The sequence below is a fragment of the Aythya marila genome, assembly GCF_965140915.1.
Source record: "Aythya marila genome assembly, chromosome: 22".
In the NCBI taxonomy this organism is placed as follows: domain Eukaryota; kingdom Metazoa; phylum Chordata; class Aves; order Anseriformes; family Anatidae; genus Aythya; species Aythya marila.
Genome location: NC_139063.1, coordinates 3,805,159 through 3,819,791, shown reverse-complemented (window position 1 = coordinate 3,819,791; position 14,633 = coordinate 3,805,159). Strand labels below are relative to the sequence as shown.

At 45.6% G+C, this 14,633-nt stretch overlaps 1 protein-coding gene across 3 annotated transcripts in view; it reads right to left on the bottom strand.

The window, feature by feature from the left end:
• Nucleotides 1–14,633, bottom strand: part of ARID1A (AT-rich interaction domain 1A) — a 61,033-nt gene that overhangs the window by 23,299 nt on the left and 23,101 nt on the right. For all 3 annotated transcript variants that reach the window (XM_082777431.1, XM_082777429.1, XM_082777430.1), the window contains 3 exons: nucleotides 13,604–13,816; nucleotides 12,443–12,904; nucleotides 11,143–11,256 (listed from right to left, as the gene is read on the bottom strand). In XM_082777431.1, coding sequence (XP_082633557.1) covers nucleotides 11,143–11,256; nucleotides 12,443–12,904; nucleotides 13,604–13,816 — 789 coding nt within the window. The remainder of the gene's footprint in view (nucleotides 1–11,142; nucleotides 11,257–12,442; nucleotides 12,905–13,603; nucleotides 13,817–14,633) is intronic.

Below are 14,633 nucleotides of genomic sequence, written 5' to 3'. Positions count from 1 at the left end.
ATCACACAATCTGGTACCCAAAGGAGGGGGCAGGGGAGTTCATCTATCTCCGGGAGAGGGTTGCAAGTCCTGGCATGACCAACACAAGGGAGCCGCTTCGTTTGTGCTGGAAACAGCGAGGTTTCTTTCATACAACAGGGGAACCACCATTTCGCTATCTGATACGAGCTCATTTGTTAAACAAACACGAAGATGAAACAACAAGAAATACTTCAGATCAAGGTAACAAAACCCCAGAGAACAGATTCAAGGCTCTGCTCCAGCCCACCCCACTGATCTGGAAGAGCAGGAAGACTGACCAGAAAGTAAATTGATCTCCTCGCCGGGGACTGCGAGCTTCCTATGCTGCTCCCCTGCCCATCCCCAAGGTAAGCACGTATGAAAAGTGTGGGGGAAGAGGGAAGGAGCGCAGTCAGGGCCCACAATCATTACGTCTATCAGATCACTAGATAGCACTCAAGGAAATTATGAGCTGGAGACGAGCATGTGGTAGAGGTTATAAATTCTGCAAGGCCAGTTGTTTCCATAAAGATGCTTACAAGCAAGACCACAGCACAATGGCTAAATTTATTTCCCCGATTCTTTCTGGAAGGGAAAAAGCCTCCTCATTGCTTCTGACTAATTGAAATACCTACTTTTGATTCCAATTTCACGTTCTCTGCAGCTTACTTTCCACTCATTCAACAGCTACCGACACCTAAAATTACAAGCTCGTCCTCTCCCTCCCCTTTATTTCCACCCCCAACATACCTCAAGTCCTCTCTACCACAAAAACGACACAGCTGACTGGCAGGCCAGAATCTCCCTGCTATTTCTATGAAAACAGACTTGTTCCTCCTTCTACAGTAAAGACAACTCTATTTTGCATCTTATACCCCACAGAGCAACACATCTCGTAACACCAAGTGGCCTGGAGACCTCACTGTGCTCCATCTACCACATCCTCCAGGTGCACAACACCTCGTAAAGCTGACTAGAGATTTCCCCAGATCTGACAAAGGGTCCAGGCAGGGCCCTGCAGCCCGTCACCACCTTTCTACTTCCAGCTTGTCTCTTTCAGGTTGCTTCCCCAGTAAAAACTAGAAGCTGGAGTTGGGAAACACAACTTAAGCTACAGCAAAAACAATATTTAATGCTTACTAGGATAGAGTACTCTCCATCTACATCATCTACAGTCTCCCAGGTTTTCTCTCACCAACACACTGAACAATCAGAAGGGAGTTTTTCAGTCTCCCAGCTGATCCTGCTTACCAGGGGTACACTGGAAAGGTCCCACACTCCTGCAGGCCTCACCTACCACCAGCTCAACTTCACCTGCCATGCTTTAAAATCCTGTCTAAACCCATCAGCACTTACCACCACAAAGATATAAGTGACATCATTCAGCTCGCTCTCTGCTCTTCTACAGTTGTTAACGTGCAGAGGATAACGGGTCAAGAGCTATTGGATTCTTCCAACACGTTTAGGCTGGACAATAGACGAAGGGGAGGAGGAGAAGGAAGGATGCACACACAACGCTTTTCCAGCACAACCTCTCTCCACACCTAGAACATCACCAGAACTTACAGCAAGGTCACAGCCAGGACCATTGTTATCAAGAGTTCCATTTGGTACGTGACAGGTCTTACTTGGGGAGGAGTAGGTTGCTGAAACCAACAGCGTGTATTTTTAAATCGTCAGTTTACCTTCTACTGATTCAGAGCTTATACCTGTGTGTGAACTACACTCATCCACATTTCCAAGCTACTAAAGACTAATCAAATATAATCAAAATCTAGCAACAAAATCAACACGCTTCTAGACCATACACAGCTTTCCTCCTCTGCCACGTACCTCTCAGTTTTTACTCTCTGAGGAGCTGAAGAGTTTGGTTTTAGTTCACAAGGGAAAGATGACTTTCTCCTGGGTTAAGAAACAAGGAATGCCCAGGAAGATGCCTGCTGAAGTAGCATGAGCTGCACAGCTCGCTTCCGTGCTTCGTGAGAGCTTTTTAAGTTTAAGGCCTTGCCTCTTCTATCTCTCTTCAAGTAGGGCAAGGCCAGCAATGAGAAGGAACAAAGAGTTTCAATTATACAACAAAATGACTGGGTTTGGCCCCTCAAATTTCTTCTTAGAAGTTCAAACCCTGATCTGAGCAGTAAGAGGATTCTCAGGTTCTGCATCATGCTCTTTTGGAAAAAAGCAAAGATCCCAGTTACAAAACTAAGTGTGCATAAAAACGTTCAGGTTCTATTACGTGCCACTTACTCATCCCAGGATGCCTTAAACAAAGGAAAAGTGCTTGACTTTTACTACTTCAGGAAAAAAACACCAGCCCAGTAAAACAAGTATGAGGAAGGTAACACTATCAAGGCTCCAGCCTCTGCTAGATGGAGTCCATATTCCCTTCCTTTATGAGGAGTTTAAGCTCCTCTCAGGCATCAGTGCTGACAATTACAAACCTAAGATGGGGACTAGAACATGCAAGAGAGATTTGTGCAGTTTCAGCTCAAAAAAAGAAGCTGAAAAGCTCATTCTTCCAGGCTGGCTTTAGACAAACTGGTAGAAGCTGCTGGCTCTAGCTGCACTGCAGGAAAAAGAGCATTTGGAAAGGAGGCTGTCAGGAGGAGGGGCTCAGCGTCACACAAGAAATTTTACTCTGATTGCAAAAATAAGCTGCTGTTCTAATCCACCTCAGTAAATCTAGGTGAGTCGGGTCATTTGGCAGAAAGCAGGTACAAAATAAAAAAGGGAGAAAGAGAAACGGAAGTGCTGCTGGCTTTACTACATTCCTGCAACGGGAGACCTTGCAAAACAGCCAGCACTGCTACCGCAGCAGCCATTGATTTTTCAGAGGTCGATACTCCACTCCCACAGATCTGCTCGGCAGGAGCTTTAATCACATCTACTGCTCCTACTCTGTGCCACCCCTCCTTCTCTTCCCCTTCCAAATAAAATTAAAAAAAGAAAAGAAAAAGAGGGGGGGGGGGGTGTCCTCCCCCTCGAAACACTGACCAGATTAACAAATTTCATATTCTGCCTCTTTGGAGAGGAGAGATTCGGAGGCTGTGGTTGCAGCACGAAGTACAGGAGGAGCAATGTGATTCACCCTCAGAACAAGATGTCGCTGAAGGGAAAACCCACAGCGTGGAAAGGTGGTGGTCCCACCCCGGGAGCGCTGGGTGCTCAGCTCTTCTGCAGGACCCTGGGAATCACAGCAGCAAAGCCCCCCAGGAGATAGTTGCCATTTAACCCTTTGAAAACTGCTCAGCTTCTAAAAGTACTCCCAGGTTTACCTAACCACTGGTACAACAAAGCATTCAAAGCAGCAGTGGAAATGCTGAAGTTCTGCCTGACACTTTGGCTAGCACAAAAGTTAGCCTGGCCATCCAGCAGCAGCATGCTGCAAAAAAAAAAAAAAAAAAAAAAAAAAAAAAAAGGGTGAAACTTGAAGCTTCAACAGCGACACCAACCCTGAAATGGGTTGCAGGAAAGATGCATGCATGACCCGGGCACAGTGAGCAGCGCTATCACAGCAGCATCAGAGGATGTTCTCAGCAACACTGATTTTTCTATTTTTTTTTTTTTGAAGGGTGCTGGGCATGCAGGGGAGTGAGAGCTACAAGTTGACCACATCAATCAGAAAGGCTGGTCCAGCACCAGGCCCTGGGAAGGAAAGTGCAAGTGAGATGCTAGTATGGGTCTCAGGTGACAGACCACAACCTGTTTATTTAAAGAGCCTTTGTTTTCCTTCCAGAGGTTTTTTTTTTGTGTTGTTCTGCTTCGGTCTGAAGACAAAGCCCAGATCATCCAAGAAGCTCAATGCCGTAAGAGGCAGGAAGCTGCCCTCTTATTGCCAGCCGAAAGGATATTCCAACTCCCCAGCAGTGCTTCCTCTGGAAGGCACTTTCCAATCTCTGATGTGTTCAATTTAGACTCCAAAGCATTTAGTCATCTCAGCATGTGATTATGCCACCATGCCAACCACAGGAGCTTGGGTGGGCAAAGAAACGCAGCAAAGGCAGAAGTCTGAAATAATTAAAAAATTTAAAAGGCCCCTGTTAAGACCAATACTTCAGATTTCAAAACAACTCCGCTTTTAGTATTATCATCAGCCTCTGTGAAACAATTAAGAGTGACAGAATCCATTTCTAAAAAAGCATAAAAAAGAAAGATTTTAGGAGGGAACAGGATTTGTTAAGGCAATGGATATTTGCAAGCCTGATGAATCTGGCAGTGCCCTCGCTGGAACGAGCTGTGAAGAGGCAGCCAAAAGCTGGCAGCTGCCTCGGAAAGGCCCCGTACCTGCAGGGAGACAGCGATGGGGCAACACGAGGGCTACGGCTGAGCCCCCTGACACCGCCAGCTGGGGCAGTTCTAGGGAAATAAGCGTTAATCAGAGCCTGTCTGAAATACTGCTCCCAGGTACCGCTGACCTGGACGGGACAGAGAAACCAAAGAGACGTTTTAAAGGACTGAAAGCAGTTCTGCTCTCGTCCTGGCTCAGAGCAGTGAGCGTGCAGGGAAGAGGTAAGCACAGCCATGGCAACCTGGCTCGTGCCACGCACTGACGCACACCCACCGCCACCCTCAGGGTCAGGGGTTGTCAGAGCAGTCAATTCCCAGAGATGTCACTTTGTTTCACTTCAGGAATTTTTTTTTTTTTAATAAACGTTTCTGTTTCCCTCAGTGAGCCTTGATTCAAACTACGATAACACGTATTTACGCAACTCCTCCTCCAATTACCACGCAGGCCTCGTTTGAAATCTCAGCGCGAACCTTGCACCCCTGGGGACACGGGCACAAGCCCGTCCCAGCCACATTGCCACCACCAGAGCCCTGGGCCCACGCCATGCCCTGCATTCGAGAGCCACGTGGAAAGCCTTCTCCACTGCGTTTGTGATTGTGCACATCTCCGAGACGAGTCAATCCAGAAGGCCAAAATGACATTACTAGGGAAATGATCCCAGCGAACCGAAAGCGCAGGTATGGCAGCATTTAAAATGAGTGCAGTGCTGTCAGGCGAAGTTAAACACCTTCACTTATCCCCGTAACCGCCCCACGCAGCACACGAAGGTCAGGTCAGCTCCGTCCCTCCCTCCCCTGCACCGTCTGGGATCTCCAGCAGGGTTAAGTTGCTTCCAACATCAGGCTGACTGAGGCTTCCGCACATTTTCAAGGGTCTCCGATAACACCAGCTCAGCAGCAAAAAAGGAAGTGAAAGGCTGATTTCCCTGCCCTACAACAGCCAGCTGCTCGAAAGCGTGCTCAGAAGCAGAGGGTCATCTCACGCGGCGTGCGCTTCAGCACTCACGGTGCAAGAACGCTCTGTATTTCCAGGGGATGCGTGTGACTGAGAGCACAGACTATTGTTTGGGATCCAACATCAGAACTGGTCATCCTACAGCAATTTCCTGATGAAACGCTGACCCGCCTAGTCCCTCCAGCTGGGCCTAAACCCGGCCTGGGGAACGTGCAGGGCCTGGCTCCTGAGCGAGCTGCGGCCACCGTCCGGGCCCTCCCCGCCGAGATGGCCGCTCCGCGCTTCCGTTAGGCCTGTAACCGAAATCGCTCCTGAGAAAACGAAAGGTTCCAGTTAGGGGAATCTGTGTAAGGCGTAGAGGCAGGAAGCAGAGCCGAGCCGCTAACGACTAGAATAGAAACAGGAAACGAGCCCGGCATCGAGCATAGCGCAATCTGCTGCCAGCGCAGGCTCCCGCAAAGCCGAGCTGCAGCAGCGGCCCCAGCGCGGTGTGATTGCTGAAGGGACGCTTCTGGGCTTCACTGAGGGGACACGGTGAGGGCAGAGGGTTTGGTGTGGCCCAGAGAGGGCCCGAGAGATGCAGCAAGGGGTGGGGAGCTTCCTCCCAAGCACCAGGTCAGATCAGCTCGGTTCCAGCCTGGAGGAAAGGGTGGGAGGAGAGAAATTGCCACATGGACAAATAGCAGAGCGGCCCCGAGAAGCAGGTCAGACGCGCGAAGCATGTCGCTGGAGTGGCTGGAAGATTAGGGAAGCTTTGCGAGCAGCACTCTACACTCTCTGCATCTGTAAAGGCTCATAGCAAAATTAAAATTAATTAAAAAACAAAGCATGGCCTTCTTAAAGAACCACACAAAAACGATTGCCAAAATCGCACACACTGAGAAAAGCTGAGACAAAGAAGCCATGGTCAGGTTAAAAAATGTTTTCAACTCCCTCTATCACCATAACTTGGGATAGAAACCTTCCCATCAGCATAAACTGGAAGGCACCCATCTCTCCAGTACCAGTGTTTCAAGTACTGCGCTCCTTGGGGCAAGCCTCCAGGTGCTGATGCGTTCATCCACACACCCACTGCGATGCCCAGCCACCAGAGCATGCAGCTCCCCTGCTTCAAAATGCATACACCACTAATCCCTCTCTCAAGGCAAGCAGTAAGACAAACTCAGAAGGCCAAATACAAACCAAACGTAAGCAGGAAGTCCCATATGGGGGGGAAGGGAGTGACTGAAGTGACCAAAGAGATTCAACTATAAAAGTTTCTTTTCCCTTCCCCCAAAACAAATTGCCAAAACAAAAAATATTGAGCTCAAAGAAGTTTTAAGAAAACATTCATTTCCTAAGCTGCACCTCCGTCCCCATCCACAGCAGCTTTGAGATAGTTTTTCACTGTATGTCAGGCTGTTGCATTCATTATTTCCAGGTCAGAGGATGCAGCTGAGAGAGCTCAACTTTATTCCACTTCAAGTACCTGCAGAGTGCAAGCTGAAATGACCACCCTGTAAAAACTGGCAAATCCAAACAGTGCTTTCCTGACACCCTCCAGAACGTCCAAATTCAGAAACTACTTGCCTTATGAGGAAGAAGTCAAACAAAAAATACCCCACCATGCTGGGGATGTTCACAAAAGAATCACTTCTCTACCAGCCAGAACTCAGCAGCTTCATTTCTCTCCCTTCCCATAGTCTAATTTTGCTAAATCCATAATGTAAAAAATCCAAAACCAGAACGCATATTCAAAAGTTAAACAGATCAGGAAATTTGTTTGTAGTTGGTTATAATCCTTCCTGCCATCAACAAGACTCTTTTCAGACCTGAAGTTGGTGATGAACCAAATTGAAATGCAGTTAAATAAGAAATACAGTTTGCCAGCAGTGCAAAATATTGAGATTAAAATGATTTCCCACTCCACATCAAGATGGAAATCGTTTGCCCAGAAAAGGAATGGGGTTCCTCCCTCATGCTACACAGTAAACTGACCAAAACCGACTAAAAACATTCTGTGACTGGAATTCTGAAACTTCTGTACAAGCTGCCCCAGTTTGCTTCATTATGCATTTGCTGCAACAAAAATTCAAACACAACCTTGCTATTTCAGCGCTTCCAAAACCCTGCCAGTATCTGCCCTCCTGGTTCAGCCAGAAGTCCCACCCCAAGCAGAACCCTTCCCATCAAAGCACTGCTGAGAACAGCGTGCCTCACACTAGTTTTGGTTTCTACAAATAGAAAAACTTCACTGAAGAAATCCCAGAAAGTCCAGTGAAAAGCACATACAGCCAGTATATACTGGTAGCAAATCACTTTTGCTCTATACATGGCTTTTAGGGCCAATCTGTCAAAGGTCCTAACACCACACTTATCAACTTCTGTGGTTAGGAAGGTGCTAACGGCATGGCAAGCACTGTCTCGGTGCTTTACTCCGCATCCACTTCAAAGACACCAGGAACCTGTACTCAGCCCCTTCAAGGCAGAGACCAAGGCAACGTAACACTGCTCCACGTTCCACAATGAGATACGAAATTCCTTCCAACAATCCCAAAACTCCAGAGATTTCTGCAGCAGAACTGACTTCAATCCAAACCCAAGTGGATGTCCTAGCAACTTGTTTGCTTCCCCGTACCTGTTACCAGAGCATCTTCCAAGCCTAAGCAGAAGATAATTAATAGCTGGAAATATTTGACTTTTACAGACTCTGTATCCAAGCCTCCAAAGGTAGAAACACCAAATAAACTGGATATGACTTGCCAAGAAAAATTCTTTGCTGAAGAGATGAGACTAGGGAATCTCCTGGGAGAATATGATTTATGCTATGGATTACTATTCCTCTATTACACCCAGACACAAAAGACTACACTTCACTTCTCCCATACACAATTGGAATCTAAGTTTAGTTTAGCTGCAATCCTGACAAGAGATTCCCTAGGGAAGCAGCAAATTCTTCAGAGAAATTCTTCATCCAGCCTGCTACAGGAAAAGAGGACCAGGCAGGATACTCGCGTGGATGCATTACTCTTTAAAAGACATCAGTGCATTCGCAGCAGCATTCTCTCCCGTCGCACCAGGTACAATCTTCAGAAAGGGAACAATAAACCAAGAAATACTTTAGCTAGAGCAGCCTAGTAACACCAGCAGAAATGGGAGACCAGACATTTTGCTACTTGCAGACGTTCAAACAAAGCACTAGAGAAATCAGTAATTTGACTCTTCTGCTATTTAAAGTCCTAATACAGGAACATAGTCAGAAAAAAAGTTTAGTTAGGGACACAAAAATCACTGCCAGGAGGATACCTTGAAGACCTCCACCCAGAATGATCAACGTTACATTTCTCAGGCAGATCCTAACAAACCAGCAAGATCTGACAGGAGTTGAACTTGACAACGTTGCCAAACCAACACTTATCATCTCTAGGAGACCACCACTTCCTGAAACGGTGACAGTGTCAGCCCAAGATATATTCCCACTTTTACTGCTTGAAGTTCTAGCATTAATACGACGCACAGTACTAAACGTGTAAAGGCTAAAGACTCGTAAAGGCACTGGGTACATAAATTTAACACTTCATAAATAAGTACCTAAAAGCAGCAATCTCCTTCTCCTCCTGGAGTTGATCTATGTTTAATTAAAGATGATGCATCGTACGATTTGCCCAGATTCCAGGATACCCAGTGAGCTATTCCACAGTGCCCACGGAGGCTTAGAAGAGGACTCAGAACTCCACGAAAAATTAAAAACCCACAAACTAACTATGCTTCTCTAAGTCATATATAATAGCAAAACAGGGATCTAGGAATCCCCTTGACTAGTATAAAACTTTCTAAAACAGACAGAGTGAGGAATATAAGGAAGATAAAAGAAATTGATAACACCCTTCCAGCGCAGCTTTTCTGCTTCTAAGCTTCCCCAGGCCAAGTTTCGTGCAAGATACTCATCCCTGGAACAAAGAGTTGGCTTCCATACACCTCAGAGGTCCTCTTTACAACACCCCACAACATTGCTGTCTGATGCATTCTCAGTTTACAAACAGGTGCTGATCTTGCCCTACAGTACCCTAATTTGAGGGACAAAATTATGAAACACACGTAAGAATAGAAGTGAGTTTTTCTTCTTGCGGGGAGTTTGTGGTGTTTGCTTTTTTTTTTTTTTTCTGGCTCGCCAAGGAAGAAAAGACATAAAAGTACACCAGGGGTAGGGTAAGCTAAACACTGTTTGTTTTCTTAAATGTTAATTATTTGGTGATAAAGTCAGAAAAACAAGATGACTACAAAGTCTGTTTAAAACAGAAAATAAGCTTTCCAGCTAGCAGATAATAAAAGCTGGACCCAATTTTTGTGCCCTGGATTTCTTATCAGAAAACCTCTGAATATCTTATTAGAAATTAGTGAACACATTATCATTTAAAACTTTTAAACTGGATAAAATTCCCTCTTCTCTAAGTTTTCCCTCACTCCTATGGCTGAGATGCATATCTTTTCTTAAATTGCTTGGGAAAAAGGAAAGCTTGAAAGGGGCCAAGCGCATTAAACCACAAGGTATAAAAAATTCCCACTGGTGCTGAGAAGGAGCCACTTCTGCTAAGCAGAGCAACTAATTCCTATAATCTGAGTCAGAGGGCGCTGATTGGTAGGATTCATGAAGGCTCTATCAACAATGCTACTAAACAGGACTTCCCACCGTTCAGAGCTAGAGCAATTTCTTCAATTACTTCAGCGGCTTCACTTTTCCTACATTCTTCGCCAGAAGATGGGTCACATGGAAGAACTTGTGGAGAGGCAGAGTGGAAAGAAACATGCTATTTAAAAGGATTTTTCCCCAGGCCTCAGAACAAATTAAATCTTTGTAATCGAGGTCCAAAAAAAAAAAAAAAAGAGGAAAAAAAAGAAACAACCCACAACTACTCCCATTAGGTGGTCAGAACTAGAATCACTTTGTATTTTGGGTGACAATTTGTACCCACAATCCAAAGGAATTATTTCAAGGGGCTCACAACAAAGCTGTTCTCATTGCTGAGAGCAAAAATAACTTTGCTGTATACACAGTTCACTTTCCTCTGACCAATCCAACTGCAGCTTAGAAAACAGACTTAGCCAGTGGCTAAATAAAAAAAAAAAAACTCACTCACTTCCTACTGGTTACAAGTGAAAGTAACCAGCAAAATCTGAATGCAGCAGCTCAGTACTGTTCTTCCAAGTCAGAGGCACAGAGTGACTTGTGCAAACTTAAACTTCTAACCCTTCTCCATTTTCTTCATGAAGTTTTAACCCAACGTTAAACTATTCTGGTCCAAAACTTGCCGGAAAACCAGCCACTGATTTCATACACAACTGTTCACTGCACCTTCAGCAAGCAGATTCAGGATGCAACAGAAAATACAACTTTTCATCTAGGAAGGAGCTCTCTCTGACTGATCTTCCTCACTCCAGGTATTAATAAACTTGTCTTTTGCACCAACTGTTCAGTCAGAATGGATCAAAGAAGCTTAAATCAGCAGTATGAGGATCCAATAACACAGAAAGGGAACAGCTCTACCAGCCCTTAACCACCTATGAAACAGTGGGCTAAAGGAACAATGGAGTAAAATAAAAGTGAAACACCTTTGCCTGAAGGTCAGAACTTACTTTCACAGTACTCAAGTATTTCAGACACCATGAACAGAAAACTCAAGAAATCTTTAGGCTAGAACTCGCAGACCAGAGTACCTAGGGTTAAACTTTACTCTCAGATCCATTACTTTTGTAAATTACATTTAATCTCCAGTGGGAAGCCAGAAGCTAATGACTTGGTAAAAAGCACAGGCAGCCTCCATCATTCCCATTTCCACGTGGAATACTACCAGTGCTAATTTATCCTGCTGTGCTTCTGATTGCCCTCACCCCATTCACTTCTCCAACAGCTCACCACTCACCGGCAGGCTAGAAGGTCTGGACTGAAGATTCAAGTTCATGTCTTCTTGCCCTTTACTGGAAGCCATTGAGGGAGCAGATGATGCCTGGGACCCAAATGATTCTTGAGATAACTCCTGAAACATCAAGAAACACCAAATAAAAACACAAATGTGAATAAAATGAAAGCTCTGCTGGAATCACTCTGATGTATTCTCACACTGTGGAAGAATTATGTACCCTCGGTGACATTTGCCCAAAACTGGAAATAGGGCAGCAAGGAGTTCAAGCCAGCACGCCTACTGCTCCACAGGAGGATAAACGTTGCTGGACTACCATAGTGACTGTTGGAAGTAGAAGTCCAAACCATGACAAAACAATAATTCTCCGGCTTTTCCTTATTACAGACAGATCCTGAAGAACAGAGACTGTCCTGGGAGACTGCCCACTTGGCTTCTCAATCTTCTAACATCTTACAACAGCTCTAAGTACTTTATTACACAAACACAGCAAGTCAATTAAAATCTTCAGCTCTTCATATGCTACCTTTGATGCACTGCAATGTTTGCTGAAAGGTCCCAGCTAGCTTTTCACACGACTATTACAATAATATTAAACCTTGCTGAAAATAAACACACAGGGAAAAAAAAAAAAAAAGGATCGCTTCATGATCTTATCTTCAATTCCACGTGCTTCACGTTTTATTTCTCCTCCCTAAAGCCAAGTTTTACATTTAAGAGCAAACTCTCCCATCTATGCGCCACTCTGCAAAACGTCTTTTATTGGCCCAATTTCCATTTGTGCTGCCATCTGCAAATGTCTGTGGAAAAACTCCACCCAAGCAGCATGGAACCAAGGAGCTTTCCCATGCTCACTTCCTCCGTGTGATCAATACACCTCCTGAAGTCTTGGACTGAGATAGAAAAGCACCAGGAAACAGTGTTTTTTTTGTAGACTCAGAAGTGCCCTGCTATTGTGCTAACCCAAGTAGCTCTGTAGACCACCTGGAGATCTTCCAGAGACCACAGTGTGAAAACCATGCCAGTATGAAATCCTTTAGACTGGTATTGCCAATCAGCAGCATTTACTCAGAACTAGTCTTCAAAACTGCAGTGTTACCGCGGCTCAGCCTGTTACCACCATAACATCTCTGTGAGATACAGATCTAGACACAACAGAGAAGGCAGCACATCTATTATCGCAATCATTCCAGCCAGCTTGCTGACGCGTAGCTCAACCGACTTCAACGCACAAAGAAAACGATTTGCCCGAGTTTCTTAAAAAAAATATTCGCAGAAGGAACCAAAGCATGAGCCAGCCTACCTGAGGAGGGGGGAAGCGTTGCTGGGAATACGCAGACTGCTGCTGCTGCGGCTGCGACTGAGGGTATGAAGATGACTGCTGAGAAAGAGCCGAGGAAGCTGTCTGCTGAGTTTGTTGCTGCTGCTGGTAGGGCGACTGTGACTGCTGCTGGGAGTAGGGAGGCTGACTCTGTTGATGCTGCTGGGCTGTGGACTGCTGCTGAGGATATGGAGTCGGGGACTGCTGATGGGGTGGCTGGGACTGCTGCTGAGAATACGCAGGCTGCGATGTCTGAAGTTGTGGAGGCTGAGACTGAGGCTGTTGCTGCTGCTGATAAGAAGGCTGAGAGTGAGGGGTCTGGGATGGAGGCTGCTGAGAATATGGAGGCTGCTGCTGCTGGGGATGAGGGCTTTGCTGGTTGTAATATGGAGTCTGGCTTTGCTGCCCATATGCACTGGGACCCTGCTGTCCATAAGGCGGAATCTGCAGAAGAAGAGGGGAGAATTATACCGGTTAAGAAGCAATTTTAAGTACACACACAAAGTAAGATTATACTCAAGAAGCAACAATTTACAGAGCTATGCAGAGCAGTTAACTGGGAAGGTAATGGAAATGCCACTACCTATGTAAGAAAGTTTCCCAGACAATACCAAAAGTCACTTGTGTGTGACACTATCAATTAGTAATAAATTACACACCATAACTAAGTTTTTAGGGATTTGACTACACTTTGATGACAATAACATTAAAAGGAAAGAAGAGTTGCACCAGAAAAAAAACAAAAGCAGCCTTTTAAATCCTGCCAGCAGTTCAGCAGGAGCCACTTGGTTCACTTAGTGAGCCACAACTGGCCTCGAAGTCATTTCCACTGTAAGGAACAGCTTTGTCGTTAACAGAATACAGTGGTGTGAGTACCTTAGTCCCCTTCCTATTTATTTTTCCTTAGTTCTGATTCATTGCTCTGCTGCTACCTCTTGTTGCAGCAAGGCTTTCACAGATCCTCATACATGGACCACACCTGGATTCAGGTGTGGGGCAACTTATAGCCTAAAGAAACGTTGTTTTACCTAAGGAACTGATTCCAACCTGGTTGAAGGTGGTCCCTTCAGCAGGCACGGGACTTTGCTGCTCCTCTGCCTGCCCCTGCTGCAAACAGAGACTAGAGAAGCTTGGGTGCTCTACCTGCTGTGCATACGAGATGCTGCTCATTGTACTTTGCGTCCTGCTTTGCATTCCCATGGGATATCTCTGGGGAGTCTGTGGCCCATACGGCTGTCCGGGATAGCCATGTCCTTGCTGCGGCCCCGCCTGAGGTCCCTGCTGCTGTGTGTACGGGTTGTTTCCTCCGTATGGCTGAGGCCTCATCTTCCCCATCTGATCCATTGGGCTTGAAGGCTGCAAAGCAAGTTGGGACACACGATGTACATCCAGCTGCATACAGGAATTGTTCCCGACCTCCAAAGAACCCCCAGAAGAAAACCTCAACAAGCTGGTGTGGAGAAGCAGAAGGCAGAAGGCAGCCTGCTCCTTCTGCTACGACCCACGGTTGCATTGTGAAGTGCAGCACAGCTCCTGCTGCCCTTTCAAACCCACAGACATTTCACAAAGAACAAACCCAACGAGAAGTCATTTTATGCGGACAGATCTCCTGTGGCCAGAGGACAGAAAAAAGGTGGGAAGGATCACTGAGATGAACTATCAGTGTGAGTGGCTTTTCCCCACGGTAGGCAGTAGTTTAATGTCCAGATATTCCACAACAAGGTAAATTTACGCTGAAAATTTAAATATTCACAAGAAATGCTTCTTCTTTCACATTTAACAAGGTCTCCCAAAACACTGCAGGCTGTTAATTTACACTTACGCATTTCAATTATTCCACGTTGATGTAGTAACACTGAGCACTGCTACTGATGTTCAGTGTTCAAGACTGAAGTTCTGTGTTTTGTTTTTTAGAAAGAGCTTTGTGTCTGCTGCCTTTTGTATAACGCAGGTTTCAAAATCAAATTTCTTTAGATGTGTGAAAAAAACACTGGTCAGCCTTGGAAGTCAAGGCCCTGAGTCTTAGAGCAGACACCATAAGATGAGCAAGTAAATGCAACTTTGCTAGGACTTCCTCATCTGCACCACCTCTGCCTGAAGCCAAGACATAAGAACAGTCAATCAAATTTCCTGAAAATACTATAAACCTCAAAAACACAGCCCTTCTACCTAG